Below are 22,366 nucleotides of genomic sequence, written 5' to 3' on the forward strand. Positions count from 1 at the left end.
GAGTGCCTGGAGAAGTTGTTGGCAATCTTCCCAAGTGGGTTGGTGGGTAAGAAGAATAGACTCAATTAAAGCAGTTAAAGCCTGAGGGTCCTGAGAAAAAGAAGGGTTATGAGTCTTCCAATTATACAAATCTGAGGCTGAGAAAGGCCAGTATTGGATCTGATCCCCTACAGTTCGGAGGGGAAAAACCTGGGCAGTCCAGGTTCCACCAGAAGGACCCCCTCTATCTCCTCAGGTGAATTCTGCTAGATGGAGGGGGAGATTGGTCAGGTTCGGTGGAATCAGGAGAGGGATGAGGTAGTTCTTGGGGTGGGGGTGCCTGCGCAGGTGGATAGGGAGGTGGAGGATCAAGGAGGGTTAAGGAGGCTTGGTCCTCAGGGAGGACTGGCTTCTGCTTCTTCTTTTCAGGGGAAGACTGGAGGGGTAAAAGGGAAGAAGTGAGATTTGGGGGAACTGAAGGGGTAGAGGGCCCTTGATTAGTCTCTCTGGTTCCCCGTGGAGGTAGGAATGGTCATGCCCAAGGTGTAGGGTTCCGGGCCAAGTCTTCCCAGGTGACTATATAGGCCACCTGGTCTGGGTGTCCATGTGGTCCTGGGTGGAAAATGTATTCCTTAACCTGTAAGATAGTAGCAAGGTCAAAAGTCCTATCCCTTGGCCATCTTTTTTCAAAAGAGGGCCACTCAGAGGAACAGAGATTCTGCCACTTCTTTTTTTCAACCTCCAGTGATAAATTACAGGCCCGTTCCATGACCTCCTTCCAGTGTTCCAGGGTTAAGCTTAAAGGGGTAGTTAATGATTGACCCATGAGAGAGGACATGAGAGAGAGAGAGAGAGAAAGAGATGAAGATGCCACTCCAAACAATAGTGACCTGTGAATGTGCTTATGAACAAGTACCTATCGTTGCCCAGTTTTTCTTCTGCGGGGGACATGAATTTATCTGGGATTCACGCCTGGGACCCCCTTATCGTTCCACGGGAGTCTTTTAGTGGCGAGCACCCTGTGGCTCTTATTTGCTCGAACCGTGCCCACGGGGCTTTTTCAGTGGCTGAAGAGAGGAGAAGGAAGTACAGGAAGGCTGTCTCGTCTCCACCCGTGTGGGCAGTCGGGGTCCACTAAGAGGGCTAAGAGCCTTTGGCTTACATCAGGGAGTGGCCCTGATCAGAAAACCTCAATTGCTCCTTCGCCTTTAATGGTTCCACGTGAAGACTTGAGCCGAAAATAGAAGGAAAGGTAAAAAGAGTGGAGGAAATTGCATGAGGAAGTTTTGCTGGTGAGAGTTGAGAAATCCATTAATATTTAATCTCTGGCTGTTCTGCTATGTTCTATGAGTCTTGGGTATAGAGTTTCCACTGTAGATGTGTCACTCAGGGCTGAGCATCTCTCAGACATATATTCTTTTTTTGTGACCAGCTGTGAAACTCCATAATAACCTCCATCTGTTGCAAAAAGAATCTTCCTTGATGATTGATGAATGGTATACTTCTCTGTAAATGTAAGGATCCATATTTAGTATACAGTAAGAAATTAACATTTGTCTATGGATGTGACAGAGGTAGGATTTTCTCTAGGATCCATGACCTCTCTCCAGCCATGTGTATTTGGCTATATTCACAGTGCCACCCATTAGGTCTCTCCCATTGAGAGGGCTTTAATTTCAATTCAATAGCCTACGGTTAGAGGTTCCATTGTAAATCACTTAGGATTGAGCATTTCACTATCGCAGTTTGTGACCAGTTTTGAAACTTTGTAATAGCCACCATCTGTTTCAAGAGAAGCTTCTTTGATGTAAGTTGACTGGCATATTGGTCTGTAAATACAAAGATCCATATTTAGCACATAGTAAGAAATTACGTTCATTTTGTTGGGCCCCCTGACTGGGGTACCCAACTTCCACGGGAGGCCGCACCCCAATAACTCAGTCCTCAAACCAGAAGATGCAACAAGCAAGAGGTTTATTCATCTATAGATGGACTTCTACCTTAATCATAAGGAGAAGTGAAGTATTCAGCTCACAAGCTTTCTTTTAAAACCATACAAGCGGCGGCTGTGTGCCAAGTAGAGAAAGCGGCGGCTATGTGCCAAGCAGAGGTGGGGGGGGATTTCTGGGATGATTTCCAGCTTGGGCAAAGGAGCATGAAAAAGGTCAGCTCAGCTTGTTCTTAGCATTCAGAATTATTTTTCATTTTTACTTCCTTGAACAGTTTTTCTCAGGCCTGGGGGATTTTAGTTTAAATCCATTATTCTGGGCTTTGGATCCATCACCCCATATTTTATTTTACTTCACTTTCAAACATGAAACATTTTACATACAATTATTTAAAATTTGTTTTGTTGTATCATTTTATATGAGGTATGTCTTCCTTACTTTTCTGTTGCTGTGATAAAACACCACGACCAAGGGAACTTATTAGAGTTTATCTTGGTGAGGAGGCATGGTGGCAGGAGGTGTTTGGATCCATCACCCCATATTTTATTTTACTTCACTTTCAAACATGAAACATTTTACATACAATTATTTAAAATTTGTTTTGTTGTATCATTTTATATGAGGTATGTCTTCCTTACTTTTCTGTTGCTGTGATAAAACACCACGACCAAGGGAACTTATTAGAGTTTATCTTGGTGAGGAGGCATGGTGGCAGGAGGTGTCTGGAACAGGAGCAGAAAGCAGAGGCTCACATCTTCAAGCAGGCACAGGAAGCAGAGAGCAACTGGAGATCTGGTGGCAAGGCTAACGCTAAGCTTGCTTCCAGTGACCTGCTTCCTCCAGCAGTCACACCTTCTAAGACCTCCCAAAACAGTGCCACCAACTGGGAACAAAATATCCAAATACTTGGGGCCTCTGGGGAGCAGTCTCATTCAAACCACCACAAGGTCCGATTTCAGTTTCCCCCATGTCATGGTTAGTTTTAATTGTCAACTTGACATAATGTGTAATGTCCTGGAAAGAGTCTCAGTAAGGGGCTGTCTAGATCAGATTGGCCTGTGGGCATGTCCTTAATTGATGTGGGAGAACTTAGTCCACTGTGGGTGGCACAAATCTCTGGGCTTGGGTCTTGAATTGTTAAGAGTAGAGAAAGTGAGCTGAGTAGACGCATGCAAGCTCTTGAGTGCAGCTGTGATGGGACTAGCTGCTGTAAGCTGTTGCTGCCTTGACATCCCTAGCAGTGATAGCCTGTAACCTGGAATTTCTTTGTCAGGGTATTTTATCACAGCAACAGGAAATTAAAGTAGGACACCCCAAATTATTAACCAATCGGCCCAGAAGCATTGATTTAAATAATCCTTTTTCTGTTGACTTGTGATGCTGCTTTTATATGTACTGAATTATGACACTAAGTGGGGTTTGTTTCTAAACTTCTTCCTGCTTTATATATTTTAGTGCAAGTATGCTGTTTCCTTTCCTTTTCTTTCTTTTTTTTTTTCTTTTCCTTTTTTCAGACAAGGTTTCATGTAGTCTAGGTTGGCCTTGAACTCCTCATGTACCTGATCTTCCTACTTCTATATCCCAAGTGCTGTGATTGCAAGCATGTGCCACCACACATAGCTACCATACTATTTCATTGATTATAATTAATATAATATACTTGAATAAGTGCCCCTGGACCATTCTGTTTTCTCACAAATTTTGCCAGTTAAGAATCCTCAGAATTCTCCAATCCACCAAGATCTTCTCATACTAGGGGGAAAAAAATCCTGCTGAGATTGAAACTGCCATAATACATTTTTTATGTGGGAAGAATTTTTTATTTTATAGCACTGCTAATTCTCTCCACTTATTCACGTCATCTTTAAATACTTCAGTAGAATTTTGCTATTTGGGGCTGGAGAGCTGGCTCAGTGGTGAAGATCACTGGCTGCTCTTACAGAGGACCTGGGCTTGGTTCCTAGCACCTACATGGTGACTGACGGCCATCCATAACTCCAGTTCCAGGGAATCCAATGCCCTCTTCTGACCTCTGTAGGCATTGCACACAAATAGTAAACACATCAGTGTAGGCAAAACACTCATACAAAATTACTTTTTTCTTCAAATGCCCTAGAAAATACCCAGAAAGATTATTCCTAACCAAATGTATATATTCCCACATTTATATGTATATATACAAATGTTTTTATACAAATATTTGCTGTTGTTACTGCAAATGAGACCTGAAGACCTACTGGGGAAAATACTTACAATACATATTATAGGCAAAAGTTTAATTCATGATATTTTTTGTTTTGTTTTATTTGAGACAGGGTCTTGCTATGGAGCTCAGGCTAGCTTCAAATTCACTATGAAGCCCAGACATTCTTTGAATTCATGAGGCCTCACTTAGCCTCCCAAGTGCTATTAAAGAAAAAATAGGGCGTGGTGGCGCATGCCTTTTAATCCCAGCACTCAGGAAGCAGAGGCAGGAGGATCTCTGTGAGTTCAAGGCCAGCCTGGTCTACACAGTGAGCTCCAGGCCAGCTGGGGCTAGAGCTGTATCAAAGCCAAAAAAAAAGAAAAAGAAAACAATAAACGTGTCATCATTTTCAGACAAAAAATGGATGAAGGCCAGATAGATCATTCATAAGAGAAACATGATTGGCTAGCAAATTACAGAAACTCCTTCATCCTGAATATCAATTATAGGAATATAGATGAAAATGGGAGGTGACTTTCAATACCAAACTAATGAAGGTTTTGTTTTGTATATTTAACTTTGTTTGTTCTTTTTTAGTGCTGGGGATGGGATCCAGGGTCTTATGCATACTAGGCAAGTGCTCTACACTTGAGCCCCAGCCCCAATCCCAGTTGCTGTTTGTTTGTTTATTTACTTATTTATTTATTTATTTACTTACTTATTTACTTATTTATTGGTGTTTTGAGACAGGGTCTCCCTGTAGCCCCAGCTGACCTTCGTGAAACCCACTATGTAGACCAGGCTGGCCTTGAACTCACAGAGATATGCCTGCCTCTGCCTCCCAAGTACTGGGATTAAAGGTGTGTACCACCACGCCCAGCTGTTGTTTTTATTTAGTTTTGTTTTAATCCAAAAAAGAACCAGCTGACACTCTCTTCTTCCCAAAAAATTCAAGTAAAGAATAATCTTTCCAGGGGTGGAGAGATGGCTCAGCGGTTAAGAGCACTGGCTGCTCTTGCAGAGGACCTGGGTTCAGTTCCTAGCACCCACATGGTAGTTAACAACCATCTGCATCTCCAGTTTCAGGGCATTCAATACCTTCTTTTGGCCTCTGTGGACATTGCACACAAGTGTGCACTTACATACATGCAGGCAAAACACTCATATACATGAGAAAAAAATCATTTTTAAAAATTTAAAGAGTAACCTTTCCATCTAAATTCTCCTCTTACATGGAGAGTTTTCTTTTTCTTTTTTCTTTCCTTTTCTATTTTATGTTTGGAGGGGGAGATGCTGGCCTGGAACTCACTAGGGCTAGCCTCAAACTCAAGACAATCCTCCTGTCTCAGCTTTCTGAGTGCTAGAATTACAGGTATGAGCTATCATACCCAACTCTGAGAGTGTTCTACTGGCCCGACCCTGTGGGTGGCAACGCAGCCACCTCACCTTGCCTTTCCTGCCAGGAGACGCTGCAATCCCCGTGCCTCCTCTCCTCCCTTCTCATGCTGTCTCTCCTGATTCTCGCAGTACCTGTCTGACTAGTGCTAGAGGTCTGTCCTACAATTTGCTTCCTTCTCAATTGATGAGAATACCTCTACCCATGTATTCCAAACCATCAGCAAAGTTTATATATCATATGTATACTAAAGTTGACTAAACTAGTTTTAGGCCTGATTTCAGTCCTACACAGCTATACATCTAAATACCTTCAGTGTCGCTGACTAGCAAAGGCATGACACTCAGTTTGATCCCCAGAACTTCACATAAATACATAAATATGTTTCCAGCTAACACTTATAAAAACCTAACCCTCAACATTAAACCCAATTAAAATGATGACATGATTTCTGCTGACCTCCCCCTTCATGACAGCTTTGTGCCGGTGGGTTAGAATGCAGGGAGAATCTGGGTGCCTCCTTCCTTGCAGCCATTCACATTCAGATCTCTTCTCACTACCAGCTCTGGCTCCTGTACCTGGTTTTTCCTACCAGAATTAGTCTCTGGCCTTCAGTCTTGCAGCCTGCAGCCTGCAGCCTGGTCTTGCTCAATTACAAACATGATTCTGCTCTCCCACCCTCTTTTTTCTCTGGTGGCGTGTGTGTGTGTGTGTGTGTGTGTGTGTTCGTCTGTGTGTTTATACACGTGTGTCTATGTGTCTGTGTGTTCATGTGGGTGTATGCACATGTCTATGTTCACGCAGAGGCCAGAGGTCAAAGTGAGTATCTTTGATAGCTCTCCACCTTCTGTTTTGGTTTTGTAGCCCTTGGCTGGCCTAAAACTTACTCAGTACACCAGGCTGATTTGGAACTCACAGTGATTCGCTTGCCTCTGCCTCTCTCTGGGATTAAATCTCTGCTGGGATTAAAGGTGTGCGCCACCACACTCCCCAAGCTGTACATCTTAATTTTTGAGACAGAGTCTCTTACTAAACCTGGAGCTCATAAATTCAGCTAGCCTGGCTGACCAGTGAGCTCCAGGGGTCTTGTGTACACACACACACACACACACACACACACACACACACACACACACACACACACACACACACACACATACACACACACAACCAATTACAGGATTACAGACGAATGCTGCCAGTCCCAGCTTTTTCTGTGGGTTCTGAAGATCCAAACTCAGGTCTTAATGCTTGTGTGGCAAGCACTTTATTGACCAAGCCATTGTCCTAGCCCCCTGTTCCCTTTGATCAAAAATCATCACTCATATAGAAGAAAGCCCAGGCCTCATTGGCATTTCAAGCCCTGGAGGAATGGAGACCTTCCCATCTCTGTGGCCAGCTCTCACCCAAACAATGATGAACATTTCAGACTGGACACATCTGTACTTCCTTTTCTTTGACCATGACCCTTTGTGGCAGTACTTAAGTTTCTTTCATTGTTGCACTCTCTACCACCAACCACACATGGGAGACCATCAGTAAGGTGCTCAATGGATTGAGTTTCTAGGTGGAAATATAGCTAAGGGTATTATAGAAAAGGAAACTGAGCCAAGCAGCTATGAAAGTGCTTACATGGTGCTATTGGAGATGTGTACTTCTGCAGGCTGTGTGGATCTCATTAGAGACAGCAGGGAAGAAGGGGTGTTAGGAATCACAGGTGGATCATCTCAAGATCAGGCCCCACAGAGCTAGGTGAGAAGCTATGTAGAATGGACTTGAACTTACAAGCATCAAAAAAATCTGTGCAGAGCCTCCTAGCACTCGGGAGGCTAGAGGGAGGTGGAGCTTCTGAGCTTGTAAAAGAAGAAAGGTCCCATGATCAGCTGGTATCCAACTCCCACTTCCTACAGAACCCAGACGTCTTTCATGGTTTCCTATGTCACCACACTGCAAAAGGGTGACAGACCCCCAAACTAGCAACAGAAGGTTTGAAGGTGGAGGAAGAATTCAGAGACATTGAGGAGAAGCTGCCCTGGGTGGGCAGGAGGAACCATCCCGGTGATGCTGCTTACGAAAAATCAAGGATCTCTGGGAAGGAGCAAGGCACAAGTTTGACTTTACACATGCTGAGTTTGAAATGCTTGTCACACCAGTCTGGCGGCAAGCTATCCAACAGGTGATCACAAATGCTGGTAAGTGTGAAGCTCCTGAGAGAAGCTGAGACAGCACAGGGAGTGGGAAAGCTGCCCTCGTATATGGCAGGAGGGAGAGCTCTATGAGGGGTGGGGGCAGGAAAGGAGCGGGAAGCCCACCGAGAGAGCTAGGAAAGGATTGCTTGTAAAAAGGCACCTTCTCCACAGCTTTCAAGCAACATGTACCTGCTTCTGGGCCACAGAGCTCTCCAAAGGCTTTGTCTGTGTAATCTCCATGCTCCTTTACACATCCATAGTCCTTAGGCTTCATGCCATCTTCAAAGCTCAAAGTGTCATTTGGGGTATCCACTGCCTAGAGCAATTCCACAATGCTTCATGAAAAACTGGGTAAGATGTGTTAAATTTTTGTGTGTTCCCAAATAACACTAATCAGTAAGATACATGGTAAGCAATCAATATGTGTTCGTTAAACAAATCCATGCAGCTTTAAAGGTCAAACTATTTTGAGTAAGAGAAACAGCAATGTTTCCTTTCTTCTTCTTGCCAAGAGTGACAGCACTGATCACAGTTTTACCAGGGCTGTCTGTCTTCACTTGCCCCCTACTTCATCCCTCCAGTGCTTGGGGCTTTCTCATCCTTTCTCTGCTTTCAGTATCCAACATACTATTCTTTTTCCTTAAGCTGGGGTCTCACTGTGTTGTCCAGTGTTCTGGAACTCCTAGACTGAGGCAATCATTCCATTCAGCCTCCCTAGTAGTTGACACCACAGACACCAACCACACCCAGCTTTATAACCGACCAGACCAGGTCCCTGAAGCTGCTAATACTCCATCATCAATACTAAAATGATCACTTTGGCATCAGGCATATCAAGCTAGTCTAGGAAAGGAAGACCACGCTGGTAGTTAAAGGTAGTTGGAGCCCCTTCTCTCACACTAGCAGGCCAACCTCTTCACACATCCTGGAAGCCAGAGGCGCATCCCTCCCTAGACCTGCTCCGATCTGATTCCAAAGTTCTGGAACATCAGAAGCCAAATGGATGAGTAGAGAGAGATAAGTACTAAGTACCACACTGCTAATGAAGTCACTGTGCAGCAGAATACCCATAAAATTATGAATGATGAGAGAAAAAATTGGGGGTCTGAGGCACTGGGGATTCAACGCTGACTGTTGTTATGCATGTTAATATGCTCTGCCACTGATTTGCACCCCCAGTTCCAAATTTTTTAATATTTTATTTATTTTTTATGCATATGAGTATATTGCCTGCATGTATGTGAGTACACCCATGTTGTGTGATGCCGTGGAAGTCAGGAGAAGAGTGTCAGATCCCCTGGAACTGGAGTTATAGACAGTTGTTAGATGTCATGTGGGTGCTAAGAACTGAACCCTGGTCCTCTGCAAGAGCAGCCAGTGCTCTTACTACTGAGCCGCCTCTCCAAAAAATTTTATGATGATAGAGAACATAGAGGACTGTGGGTGTAGCTCAATGGCAGAGTATTTTCCTTGTATGACATAGAAGGCATTAGGCTTAATGTCTAGCACCATACACACACAAATGAGCGTCGGGCATGATTATTCATATGCCAATTTCAATCTAAAAAATGAATTCAGAGAAGATGAAAAGAAAAAAAAAACAAGTTAATGTTGACACTGACATTTGTTAGAAGTTCTGACTAAAGCTGAAAATTTAAAAGGTGTTGAAATCAAGTAATAAAATGAAATCCAGGTTTTCTGTACTTGTATATTTGTTACTGCACTGAGAGCCCAAATGCATAGCTGAGATTTACCCAAAGACACCTACACGGTTATCAGAACCAATTAAAACACAAAACAGTTTCAGATTACCTGCTCAATGTTTTAAGTCAGCATATTAATTGTTGACTACATATCATGTCTTTAAAATTGTTTTGGTAGCCAGGTGTGGTGGCACATGCCTGTAGTCCTGGCATTCAGGAGACAGAGACAGGTGGATCTCTGTAAGTTCAAGGCCAGCCTAGTCTACATAGCAAGTTCCAGGCCAGCTGGGGCTACAGGGAAACCCTGTCTCAAAAAAGACCAAAAAACAAAACAAAACAACAAAAAAGTGGTAATAATAAAAAGTTAATATTATCAGGAAAATAACTCCTTTATAAAAGAAATGTAAATAAAAGTGAAATAATCTAAGGAAGTAACCTCACCTTTTTTGTCTTTTGGTGTTAGCCTGAACCTTTAGCAACTGCACCAGCTCTCCAGCCCAACCTCACCTCTTTTAAATGAAAAGAAAGTATTTTGAAGATTCATTTGAACATCAGATACCTGCTTTTTTAAAGTGGATTTAAGAAAATTCTCCTTATATTCCTTGCAACATTTCACAAAACTTAAGATATATTTATTCTCTCATAGCTGTTCATGGCAATAAATACTTAATGACCTACCTTTTTCTCTTGGAGGGTGTCTTCCTCAGAAATACACTTGTCTAAACTAATTTCAAACTTTACTCCTTTCTGGAAGAAAGCAAGGAAAAAAATCTCAGTCAGTTTAGCAGCTCAATAAAGTCTTAACATTATAAGCCTGGAGGTCAGCTTATGTTGATACTATACATACTTAAGATAGCAGGGGTAGGGGAGGGAGAATCACATAGGTAACCCAAATTATAAGGTGTGAACCCCCAATCAGTGTTCTTTTTAAAAATTATTTTTTATTTATTTATTTTTATCTTATATGTATGAGTATATTGCTTGCATGTAGGTAGGTGCACCTGCATGGTGCAATGCCCGAGGAGGGCATCAGATCCTCTGGAACTGGAGTATGGATGGTTGTTAGCTACCATGAGGGTTCTGGGAATGGAACGTGGGTCCTCTGCAAGAGCAGCCAGTGCTCTTAACCACTGAGACAACTCTCTAGCCCACTCCTCATCAGCTTTTGAATGTATAAGCAAAAAATAAGAATGTTTATTACCTTAGTTTTATGTCTCTGCTGTGGAATTTTACTATCATTTATGTTCTGAAGCCTAATTTGTTTCAGGTCTCTTTCAATGTTCTGAAAGTTTAGAGATAAGTATAATTATATCACTTAATATCAATCAAATATATTTTCATAATCTCTAAATTTACAGTGCTGTATATTTCTATGATTGCTTTCTACATTGAATCTGATAGTTGATTTTAAAATAAAAACATTTCTTTGTCAAGAAAAGTTCATTATTATTCACTATAATGTGACAAAATGCTCATTATTCCAGTGCAGTTTAATCCAATTCAAGAACGTAATTTTCTTTTGTAATGCTGGGAATCAAATTAGGGCTTTTGGGTATTAGGTGAGTGCTTTGCCGCTGAACTACACCCTCAGCTTTATAAAGTAATTTTGACAACAGGATCCTTCCCTTACAAGACTTATGATCTCTCTTCTGACTCTCTGTCTCTGTCTCTCTCATATCTGTGTCTATGTGGGTGTGGGTCCATCTGTGAGGATGCATGTGTGTGAAGGTCAGAAGTCAACATCCAGTTTCTTCTTCAATCACTTCTCCATCATTTTGTTTTTTCCAATATAAGTCTTTGTTTATAGCAAGTTAGTATAACAATTCATGCCACAAAAGTCTCCACATACCATAAAGGTACAAAGTATCATATTAAAACAATGACATAATTTGTCTTGTAGTGAGTATTCAAAATGCCAGTGTTAAATGTATGGATATTTGAAGTTGGCAGAAACTGGAACTTTTTAGTGCTTCACCATGGAGCTATACCCTAAGCCCCATTTATTTTTGAATGTTTTATTTGTTTGTGTGGTGTGTGTGTGTGTGTGTGTGTGTGTGTGTGTGTGTGTCCTTGACACATCTATGGGAGCTTAGTTGTCAGCCAGCCTAGCCAAAATGATGAACTTCAGGTTTAGTGAGAGATCCTGTCTCAAGGGAAAAAGGAAGGGAGACAGTGATAGAGGGAAAATATCCAACATCCTCCTGTGCCCTCTGCATGCGAATGCCTCACTGGCAAATGCACCCTCCCACACAGATGTATGTACATGCATACACCACACATACACACATACATATATACACACAGGCAACTTGCTTATGATGGTCACAGCTGCAGCTTGTAATGGGCAAAAGCTGGAAACTATCCAAATATTCATCCACAGTTGAATTGACAAATTTTGATGTATTTGTACAATGGAATATACTCAGCAGTAACAAAAGAATGATGAACTATTTATATGAGCAACACAGACAAATCTCAATGCTATTAAGCATAACAATGCTTCCTTCTGCATGGAAGAAGTCAGACAAAAGACAGCACTACAAGGTGATAGCGTTTATATGCTGCAATCTCATTTAGAAAACTAATCCATTATGACAGGCATTTGCAACTGCCTAGAGATTAAGCAGGAGGAGAAGCTGGTTCAAACAGGAGACAGATAGGAATTCACAAAAGAGATTCTGGCACAGGGAGAGGTCAGTCCACTGGGTGGGCAGGAGCATCGTCACTGGGAGGCACAAAGACCTCTAGCAACAGCCAGCTCTACCTGCACAGTTTCTTCTTCAGGGGCCTCTGTGCGGATGGGCAAGTTACTCCTCTTCACCAAATAGGTTTTATGACCGAGATCTAAGTCCTCCTATAACAAAATTACATACTGTTAACGAGATTGGTTCTGTGGGTTCTGGAAGCTACTTACTGTCTGTCCCTCTCCCAGAGTGATAAGGAAAAGTTATATTCTCATAACCAAACTGTATTATTATATAATGTCCTTGTAAGCATAGGCCATTTGAAATTTCCTCTTGTTCTAGTTACTAGGTAGATATCTTGAAATGCAACTATGTGATATTTTTCTACTCAGTGATGTTTTATTGCTTTGCGATGGTTTCACTACCCTGAGATGTTTTATTACTCTGTAATGTCTTGAAGTTCTGTGATGCTTTCTAACTAACCACGTCTAACTACTGATAACGATGTGAAACTGAGAAAATGGAAAGTTCACCAAATGTCTAATAAGACACCAATTAGTCTAAGAAAAGCATAGATCAAATGTGACAGATTATCTAAACTTCTGCCTGTAGTATCTGTTTTTGTAAACTGCAATAACCATTTGACCAATTCCTGGCGCAATTAACCTGGCCTAGCTGTAGATCAAAAGGCAGCAGACATTCTGACCCATGCCTGGGATATCTACTTTGGAAGCTATGATGACCAAGTGAACTCAGGAAGGAGTTTTCTTGAGATGGCATGGCACATCAAAGTAAAGAGTCATAGGGCCCAGATGGCAACCATTAAATGATATAAAAAGTCCTATATGACTGATTTATACAGTGCTCTGACAATCTTGAAACATTTGTTGCTAATTCTGGGACCACATGCATGTGAAAATAAATAAGCTTTCCAATGCGCTCCTGGGTGAATGCTTGATCACTCAGCTGTTAGAAGATTCTGTCCGTAATAAGGGTATGAAGAGCTAGTCACTAAGCCACCTAAAGCCCTATTTATTCCTCCTGTGTCTTGGAACTGCCTTAGTATTCACCAAACACTCCTTTCACAGTCTTTCTAGAAATGCCTGCTACCAAGCCCTAGCTTAGCATGCACAAGATCCCAAGTTTGATCTCTAGTACCGAAAATTAAAGAAAAGAAGGAAAGAAGGAATGAAGGGAGAATATCTGCTATCCATCTTTTTGGACTCAGGTTTCCACATTGCAGACTTGCCTTACATATAAGGCTGATGGAGGACTAAGGCTCCCCAGCATGAACAACTGCTCTGGAGAGACTCACCACAGGCTGCCCCATATACAGCTAGTCCAAACCTTTGCATGGCTCTTTCAGAACACATTCCTTAGCACTATGGTCCACTCCTCTTCTCAGCCCAATTTTCCCCGCCCCCACTAACCTCTTCCATATCAGCTTTCATCTCTCTCAGGTGACTGACCTTTGCTCTTTTGCACCTATGTGGTAACTGTGGTGATCCTATTCTGCTATCGTTTCATACATGTGAACTTTTAAGTAGAACTGCATTGGTAGAAAGCAAATGTTTTGGAGGTAGGCGCTTGACACTTAGCCTGCCTTGTAACAGCTAAGTGGCTTTGGATGAGTTACTGAACTTAGGTGTTATGGGGCATAAATGAGGTTGTTACAGAATTCAGGACTACCAGGAAGGACTCAAGCGAATTGGAATTAGCCAAATTTTTTTATTTAAGCTACATAGCTAACCATACTCTCCGAGGGTATGTGGAGAGTCTGTGGTGGGCTTCTAAGTAGGGGAGGAAGTCTTTAAAGGTTAAAAACCACATTGCTTCATTTTTGTGGAATGTGAAGCTGCAAGGGGAGAGATTACACTTCCCTCAGGGACAAGGGATGAACATGTATACAGAAGCCAAACAAAAATAGTTAATCATACCATGACAGTCACAAGACAGGGGCGTTTGGGGGGCGGGGGTTGCTGGAACTAAGTTCAACCTTGGGTCTGACTTGCCTGAGACAATATTGAGGTGAGGGTCAAGATAGAGTCACACATGTTAGCACAAGGTATACTGGGAAAACCCCAGTTCTCAGCCTGGCATGTAGGACTTAGGCTCACTTACACTATTTTATGCACATGCACTTAGAGGAAGGTGGAAGGAGAAAGATCTGTTGCAGCAGCATGGAGGGTCTACTCAGCAAGTGCACAGCTGAGCAATGTGTGGTGCCAGGTGACCTCTGAGCCCGTAGGCCTCAGGATGGGTGTGCCAGGGGCTACGGGTATTCCTAGAGCTGAAATGCCTGTATGTTTTTCATAAAGCAGATCAAATGCAGGCTAGCCAACTCATATACCGAAGGTGGCAATCTGATGCAGCTCCAGAAATCCGAGAGACAGAAGAGCCTCCCCGTAGCACCTTTATGGACTTTTTTCAAGAATTGTCTCAAATGCATCCAGATTTTGCTTGCATCACTAAATGACAGAAATACGTTCTGAGAAATGTGAATATCACAGAGTGAACGCATACATACTAAGATGGCAGTGACATCAGTAGGTAATAAAATCTCGTGAAGCCACCATTGTCTCTGTGGTTTATCATTAACTAAAATGTTATTGAAGGAGAAAGAAAGATAAATACCACACGTTTTCCCTCATATGGAGATCTAGATTAAATAGCAGAAGGAGGACCACCTGGGGAGAGAAATGAGGCCAGCAGGAGGAGACAGGAAAGCAAGGAAGTTGGTAAGGGGGTAACTGTGAGTACAATGATAGATATGTGTGAAGAGGCCACAATGAACCCCGACATTTCATATGCTAACTTAAACACTATTAACTAAACCCCCAAAGAAATGTAACGCTGCACAAACTTCAGAGCCTTCTTCTGCCCATAGTCGATTTTAATAAATACTGGTCTTCTTTACCCTTGTTATGGGCATGAGCCTACACTCATTTTTGACTTTCTGTACTGCCCCAAAGTAGCTGCTCAGTAAATACTGATTGTGAAGAAGATAATCATCAAGTATTTTTAATAATAGCCGTTCTTAACCAAGACTGTCAGACCCTGCCGTTGTCTTGTGTAGCCACCAGTAAATCGTAATAAACCAAGCTTCTATTAGGTCTGACAGTGTTCCTACGAAGAACCTAAATGATCACCTGTATATAAAACTATTCTTTCTATAAGGAGATGGTGTGTGTGTGTGCACTGCACGAGTGTGCACATGTGTGAACATGCATGTGTGCATGTGTATGTGTATGAGTGTGCACATGTGTTTATGAGTGTGTGCATGCATGTACATGTGTGTATGCACATATGTGTGCATGAGTATGTGTGTGTCTGTGTATGAGTGTGTGCATGCATGAGTATGCATGTGAATGTGTGTGCCTGATTATGTGTGTACACATGCATGTGTATGAATGTGTATACACGTGTATGAGTATGTGTACACATGTGTGCATGTGTGTGCACATATGTGTTGGAGTGGGGAGGGATTAAGCACAAGGCCTTGGACAGGCTAAGCACAAACTCTTAGCACTGAGCCTCAGCACCCACCATGGTCTCTGCTTCCCCTACTTGCTCAGCCTCTGACAGAGCATGCCCTCTCCAGTAAGCCGATTTACCTCCAGCTCTCCCCACCTCTTCTTTTTAATTTCCTTCATATCTTTGTGGTACTGCTGTCGAATCAACTCTAGCTGTTTCCAATACTCCTGCAAAGCAAAGCCAATATAAAAACTTGAAAACAACTTGAAAATAATCTCCACATGATCTACAGGTTTTGAAATGCACAATATAAATAAGCATTAGAAAATCTGTTGCTTCTAAATGTAATAATCTGCCCCATTTCGGCTGTGGCACCTCATATCCTGTAAGAGATACTGACTTGGGACAAAGGTCTTTGCTCATATACAATTCCAAATGATGTGCGGCTACTCTTTGCATATTCCACTTTTATGTGTAATCCTGTTATGGTTTGAATTTGTTGCCCCATCAAAAGGTATGATGAAACTGGGAGTAGGGTACATGCTTGTAGTCCTAGCTGCATAGGAGACTGAGGTGGGAGGATCACTTGAGCTCAGGAGTTCAAGACCAGCCTGGTTAACATTTGAGACTTCATCTCAAATAATAATAATAATAATAATGTTTTTTTAAATCTTCAGAGAAAACTCATGAGGTCCTACCACTCTATTCAGAATGTGACCTTATTTGGGAATAGGGTCTGTGCAGATGTAGTTAGTTAAAATAAAGTCATGCTTGCGGGGGGAATGGGCCTCTCATTCAATATGAATAGTGTCCTATTAAGAAAATGATTATGTGAGCGGAGTATGGTAGTGCATGCCCTTAATCCCAGCACTCAGGAGGCAGAGTCTAGGGGATCTCTCTGAATTCAAGGCCAGCCTGGTCTACATAGTGAGTTCCAGGCCAGCTGGGGCTACAGGGAGGCCCTGTCTCAATTAAAAAAAAAAAAAAAAAAAAAGTAAAAAAAAAGAAAGAAAGAAAGAAAGAAAGAAAATGACCATGTGAAGAGACCCAGGGTGAACACTGTGTGACATGTAACAAAGGTAGAGATTAGAGCTATGCAACTACAAACTAAGGAATGCCACAAAGATTTCCCAGAAATCACCAGAGGTTGGAGGAAAAGAGGATTCAGTCTACAGGCTTCTGGGGTGGGACATAGGACTAACAGTGTTGATTCTTGATTTCCTACCTCTCCAAGTATGATTTTCTGCTGTTTTAAGTCACCTACCATTTTGTTGTATTTCACTACAATAGCCAGAAGAAACTAATAAAAATCCCGCTCAAATTATTGATGGATGGTCACCTTATCACTCAGCTGTGCTGTATTCTCTGAGAAAGTGTCCAGAGACTTGCAGAACTATGTTTTGCTTACTCAGCATGTACAACAGTCATTCCACCCCAACCAGGCATCCTACAGGGAAGCAAGCAGCACCCCAGGGCAGTGCTAAGGGCCAGCATCCTGTAGGGAAGACACGCAGCACCCCACAACAGTGCGAAGAGCTAGACATACTACAGGAAAGCAAGCAGTGCCGCAGGGCAGCATGAAGGGCCTGACACATGCATGAGGGGAGAGAGAACTGGGCGTTTTAAACCTGGTTCTTCATTTTGATTTTCCTATCCTGAAGCTCCTGGAATGTAGGGTCTTCTCCCGGGCTCCGTAGCTCTTCTCTCTCATTGGGATATGGCTCAGCAGAAGATGGACGAAGACCCTATTTCTCAAATGAAATAATTCATAAGGCACACTTGCATCTTAGAAACAAACATCTGCTTTAACCTGCACTTGTTTCCTATAGACAAGAATTGTTACCAAGCAAACCAAGTGGGAGACTTTATGGTAAGCAGTAGAATTTTCTTAATTGAAGCATTAAATATTAAACAGCATTTAAACTCAATCACTGAGGCTATTAATGAAACAATTGTCATTTTATGTTTCACCCAAGACATCTAGATTCATGTGCTGAATTGGTAAATTATAATTATGAAATTAAAGCTTTAAAGGTTTGGCCACCCCACAGGAATTATACATATGGGTGCCCTGGAGCTGAGGTAGAAGGAGCAACAGAGTTTAAGGCCAGTTTTACGTAACAAGTTCCGGGCCAGCCTGGACTACATAGCGATACCCTGCCTATAAATGGATAAATAAGAAATAAGTAAATTAATTTTAAAAATGAATAAATAAATAAATAAATGGTGGTTTTGATTTTATAGAAGAATGAACTTGGACTTATGGATCCATAAATATTTGTGGAGAGAAACTATTTGAAATTCCTGATTGCTTCCCCTATTTGGGATTCTACTCACCAACTGTTTTTCCACTTTCAACTTATATTGTTGAGCTTCAAGTTTCCTCTGAAGGTACTCAGCCGGCCTTAAAAATTAAGAATGTTTAGCTAGAACAGAATTCATTCTCTCTCTCTCTCTCTCTCTCTCTCTCTCTCTCTCTCTCTTGATTGGGAATAATTCTTCAGCTAGTGTTGGGGCATCTATAGAATGTTTATCTATAACACAATTTTCTCTCTCTCTCTCTCTCTCTCTCTCTCTCTCTCTCTCTCTCTCTCTCTCTCTCTCTCTCCTCTCTCTCTCCCTTCCTTCCTTTCTTCCCTCCCTCCTTCCTTCACTTGCTCTTCTTTTTCTTTTCAGCCCCTGAGTAAAACTTAACTGGTCTCAGGCACCTCTTTAATAGGTGTGTTTTCACTTAGGTAATGCCATTCACAGTTTACCAGTAGTTTGAAGTTCAAGAAGCAGTTCAAGGTCACAGAATGTTTATATCAGGAAAGAAAAATCTTTGGAATTGAGGAAAAATGAAGCCAGTGAGATGGTTCGGGGGGAAGGGCATGTGTAGCAGGGCCTTGATGACTGGAGTTCAATTCCTGGACCTTCATGGTAGGAGAGAACCAAGTTTCACAAGGTGTTCTCTCTTAACTAATCAGTTAATTTTAAAAAGAGGAAAGGGGTAAAAGGAAGAAGAGCCTTGGTTAGGGGCATGGAGAGCATTAAACTGAAAGGTATTCTGATCCGTGAGGTTTTCTTTCTTCAAGGCAGGATTTGATCTTTCTATCCCCTATGATGGGGGGCTGGGGGTTGGGGGCGGTTGGAAGGGAGCAGCTTTTCTCCAGCTTTAAGTAATGGTTGATCCAGCTCTTGGCTCCTGACTTCACACAATTGTCAGGCTGCTTCCTGCACACACCACGCTCTGGAGAGCTGGGTGGGGTCAGGCCCTTTCCCCTCACCTTGACACAGACATGCATAAGGGAATGAAAAAATGATACTTTAAATATTTAAATTAAATATTTAACTTAAATATTTAAAGTATCCAGGTTAAGTTTGGTCAAATTGTTGTCAGATTTATGTCTGTGTCCTGTCCCTTCTTCCCTCCCTTCTTCCTTCTGCTTAGTGAGACAGAATCTTTAGGTAGCCCAGGCTGGCCTCAGATTCCCAGTCCTCCTACCTCAGCCTCCCGGGTTGTAGGGATTACAGACTTGCACCACTATGACAGACTATACCCATCATTTTTAGCATGCTCAAGGCTGTGGGTTTGATCTCCAGCACCACAAAGAAAAAATAGTATTCATCTATTTTACACAATTGCTTACAAAGAATTTTTGTAATTTCTGGTTGCTAAATAAAATCTATTCCATTTCCTATTGTAGTGTGAACTACATGACAAAGGAAGATTTTTAGAATACTGGTAACTTTTAGGGCTTTACTGTCATTTCAGAAATAACTCACTTAGTTACATCATAACATTAGTTTAATAATGATAAATGACAACTTAGTTAAGGTCTCTAGGTTTTAGGTTCTCATCTGTGAAATGGGCATAGCACTGCTTCACAGGGGTTACTGTGGTGGTCAGAAGAGATAAGGCCTGTGAAGGTGCCTGGCCTGTCTGCCACATGCAAAGTGCTTGATTCACATGAGGCCTAAACGGTAGCACTCGGCCCTCCACTCAGCCTGCCTCAAAACCTCTTGATAAACATGACAATATTTTCTTGAGATAAGCTATTACCCAAAGGACAAAGACAAAAGATGCTCATATTCCCTCTCCCTCTCCATCTTTTCTGCCTCACCAAATCCCCCTCCTCCATCCCACAGCCTCTGGTGGGATGCAGGGGTCAAACAATGAGGGTTGGGTAACCAGGCCCTAGAAGGCATTCAGAAAGTAGGGTAAGGCAATGACAGACCAGGGCACAGAAGGAAGTGGAGGGCTTTCCAGTGTTTCATGTGAGGGTTTGTGTGGACATCTCTCTTATCTAAGCAGAGTGGAACAGATATTTTTTTTCCTAATGGCTAAAAAGAGAAAAAAAATTTATGGCTGCTCTCAGTTTACATGTGAAATATATATATATATATATATATGTTCCTCATTAATTAAAGCTTACGTGAATGTTGCATTTTGAACTAATGGTACACTTATTTGTTTGTTTAGAGACAGGATCTCTACGTAGCCCAGCCTTTCCTCTAACTCATGTAGCCCAGGTTAGCCTCAAACTCACAGCAATCTTCCTAACTCAGCTTCCTGAGTGCTGGGATAACAGGTACATACCACAACACCTGGGGGATAGCAAGTATGCATCACAACACCTGACCTTTATTTTTTATAATTATTTTATTTTATTTTTTAACTTTTACAAAAACTTTATTGAGAATTTCATACATGCATATAAGGTGTTTTGATCAAATCCATGCCCACTCCCTTCCCTCCAACACCTCCCATAACTCCTCATCACTTTTTTCTTTTTCTTTTTTTTCTTCTTTATTTATTTTATGGGGTATTTTATTTAAGTTTTTGGAGACAAAGTCTCATTGTATAGCCCAGTCTGATCTGAATGAAATTCACTACATACATAATCCAGGTTAGCCACGAACTTGCAATCCTTATGCCTCAGTCTCCCCAGTGCTGAGATTACTGACACTGCCACCAAATCCAGCTTGGCACATATATTTTTATGATTCTTTATTGAGTGTAGTTTGAAATGTGTTACAATGGTGGATAAACTGATAGGAGTACACAATCATTCAAAAATATAACATCAAGGGGTTGAAATCAGTTAAAATCACTGGCTGCTCTTGCAGAGGACCTGGGTTTGGTTCCTACCACACATATGGCAGCTAACAATTGTCTGTAAGTCCAATTCAAAAGGATCCAATGTCCTCTCTGACTTCCATGGGCATTGTGCATTGCATGCACATGGTGCACCTACACACGTGTAGGCAAAACAGGCATATACATAAAATTAAAAAGCCAATAAAAATTTATATTTAAAAATAAAACAAAACATTGCCAGGTGTGGTGGCCCACACCTTTAATCCCAGCACTCGGGAGACAGAGGCAGGTGAGTTCGAGGCTAGCATGGTCTACATAGTGAGTTCCAGGTGAGCTGGGGCAACAGGGAGACCGTCTCAAAAAGACCAAAATAAAATAAAATAAAACATCAAGCTGAGTATGGTATTCGCATCTATAATCCAAACATTTGGGAGGCTGAGGCATGAGGATCATAAAATGGGTTTCAGACAGAATGAGATTCTGTCTCACAAATGAATAAACATTTACTTTTCCCATAATGGACTTCTGGAGAATTTGTTCTTGCACTACTCTTGTTTCTCTCATGTTCACTAATCACAGGTGAGGTGACCATCATATACTCTTTTGTATGTTTCATGATTGCCCTCAAAGTTCACTTCCCTAAGCCTGTTGGATGCTGAGTATCACAAAGATACAAAACCAAAACCAAAACAACAACAAAAACCAAACTCTCAGTCACTGGACTGTGATAGTGTCAATTATTCTGGACACAGGAACGCTAACATCAGTATTTTTTAAAGTTGAAAGTATTACAGGTCTGAAAAAAATCCGTTCCTGAGCAAACTGAAAATTTCTTCCATGAGAACAATTTATTCTTCTGAATGCATCCATATTTGGAAACTCACTAGAGTATGAATATTAAATAAAATCTGCCTCACTTTCAGTTGTTATTAATGATTCTTATTGATAACCTGTTTGGAAAATAAACAAAACACAACTTTTGTTGTTCATTTGTTTCTAATTTTGTTTTGAGACAGGCTGGTCTTGAACTCGAGATCCTCCTGTCTCTGCTGGTATTCCAGGTGTACACCACTATGCTGAACCTTTACAGAATCAATTTCCTCATCCCTCAGATAGTAGAATTCACTAGAAGGAAGAATAAAATATTTAAAATTCAAGAGCAGGAATCCCGCCTACAGTTGAATGGCTCCACGAATGAGAAGAGAAGCAGGACCAAGCTTGAGATGAAAAGGGCCATAGAAACTGGGAACTCAAGTGTGTAAAGTAGAGGTTTTAGAAGTTCTTCCTGATTATTTGTTTTAGTAGGATTGGGGAAGATTTAAGAATAAAGAATATTGACAGATGGGGCTGGAGAGATGGCTCAGTGGTTAAGAGCACTGACTGCTCATGCAGAGGACCTGGGTTTGATTCCCTGCACCCACATGACAGCTAACAGCTGCCCATAACTCCAGTTCCAGGGTCTTGAATGCTCTCTTCTGGTCTCTGCAGGCACCTCACACACATGGTATACAAACATACATGCAGGCAAAACAGTCATAAAATAAACCACAAATAAATAAATAATTTTTAAAGAATAAAATTTGGATATGAAAATCCAAATTACCTTCTACGTACTTCCAAATAATGCCTTCATAATGTACAACCTTCTTGCTGAGAGTATTTCTTAAAATGAAATTTGTACGTTTAAATTTATAATGACTGTAGATAGCAGAATAGGAAAAGCACAC

General features: G+C 41.6%; 1 protein-coding gene across 4 annotated transcripts in view; it reads right to left on the bottom strand.

The window, feature by feature from the left end:
- Positions 1–22,366, bottom strand: part of Nek5 (NIMA related kinase 5) — an 80,683-nt gene that overhangs the window by 31,533 nt on the left and 26,784 nt on the right. For 3 of the 4 annotated variants that reach the window (XM_029570580.1, XM_029570576.1, XM_017801745.2), the window contains exons 11-17: positions 17,897–17,963; positions 17,188–17,304; positions 15,700–15,786; positions 12,166–12,255; positions 10,603–10,683; positions 10,080–10,148; positions 7,888–8,014 (exon numbers count right to left, since the gene is read on the bottom strand). In XM_029570580.1, coding sequence (XP_029426440.1) covers positions 7,888–8,014; positions 10,080–10,148; positions 10,603–10,683; positions 12,166–12,255; positions 15,700–15,786; positions 17,188–17,304; positions 17,897–17,963 — 638 coding nt within the window. The remainder of the gene's footprint in view (positions 1–7,887; positions 8,015–10,079; positions 10,149–10,602; positions 10,684–12,165; positions 12,256–15,699; positions 15,787–17,187; positions 17,305–17,896; positions 17,964–22,366) is intronic. The other variant, XM_029570581.1, reaches the window with a different exon arrangement.

Source organism: Nannospalax galili, unplaced genomic scaffold, assembly GCF_000622305.1.
Source record: "Nannospalax galili isolate Female #2095 unplaced genomic scaffold, S.galili_v1.0 scaffold1252, whole genome shotgun sequence".
Lineage (NCBI taxonomy): Eukaryota > Metazoa > Chordata > Mammalia > Rodentia > Spalacidae > Nannospalax > Nannospalax galili.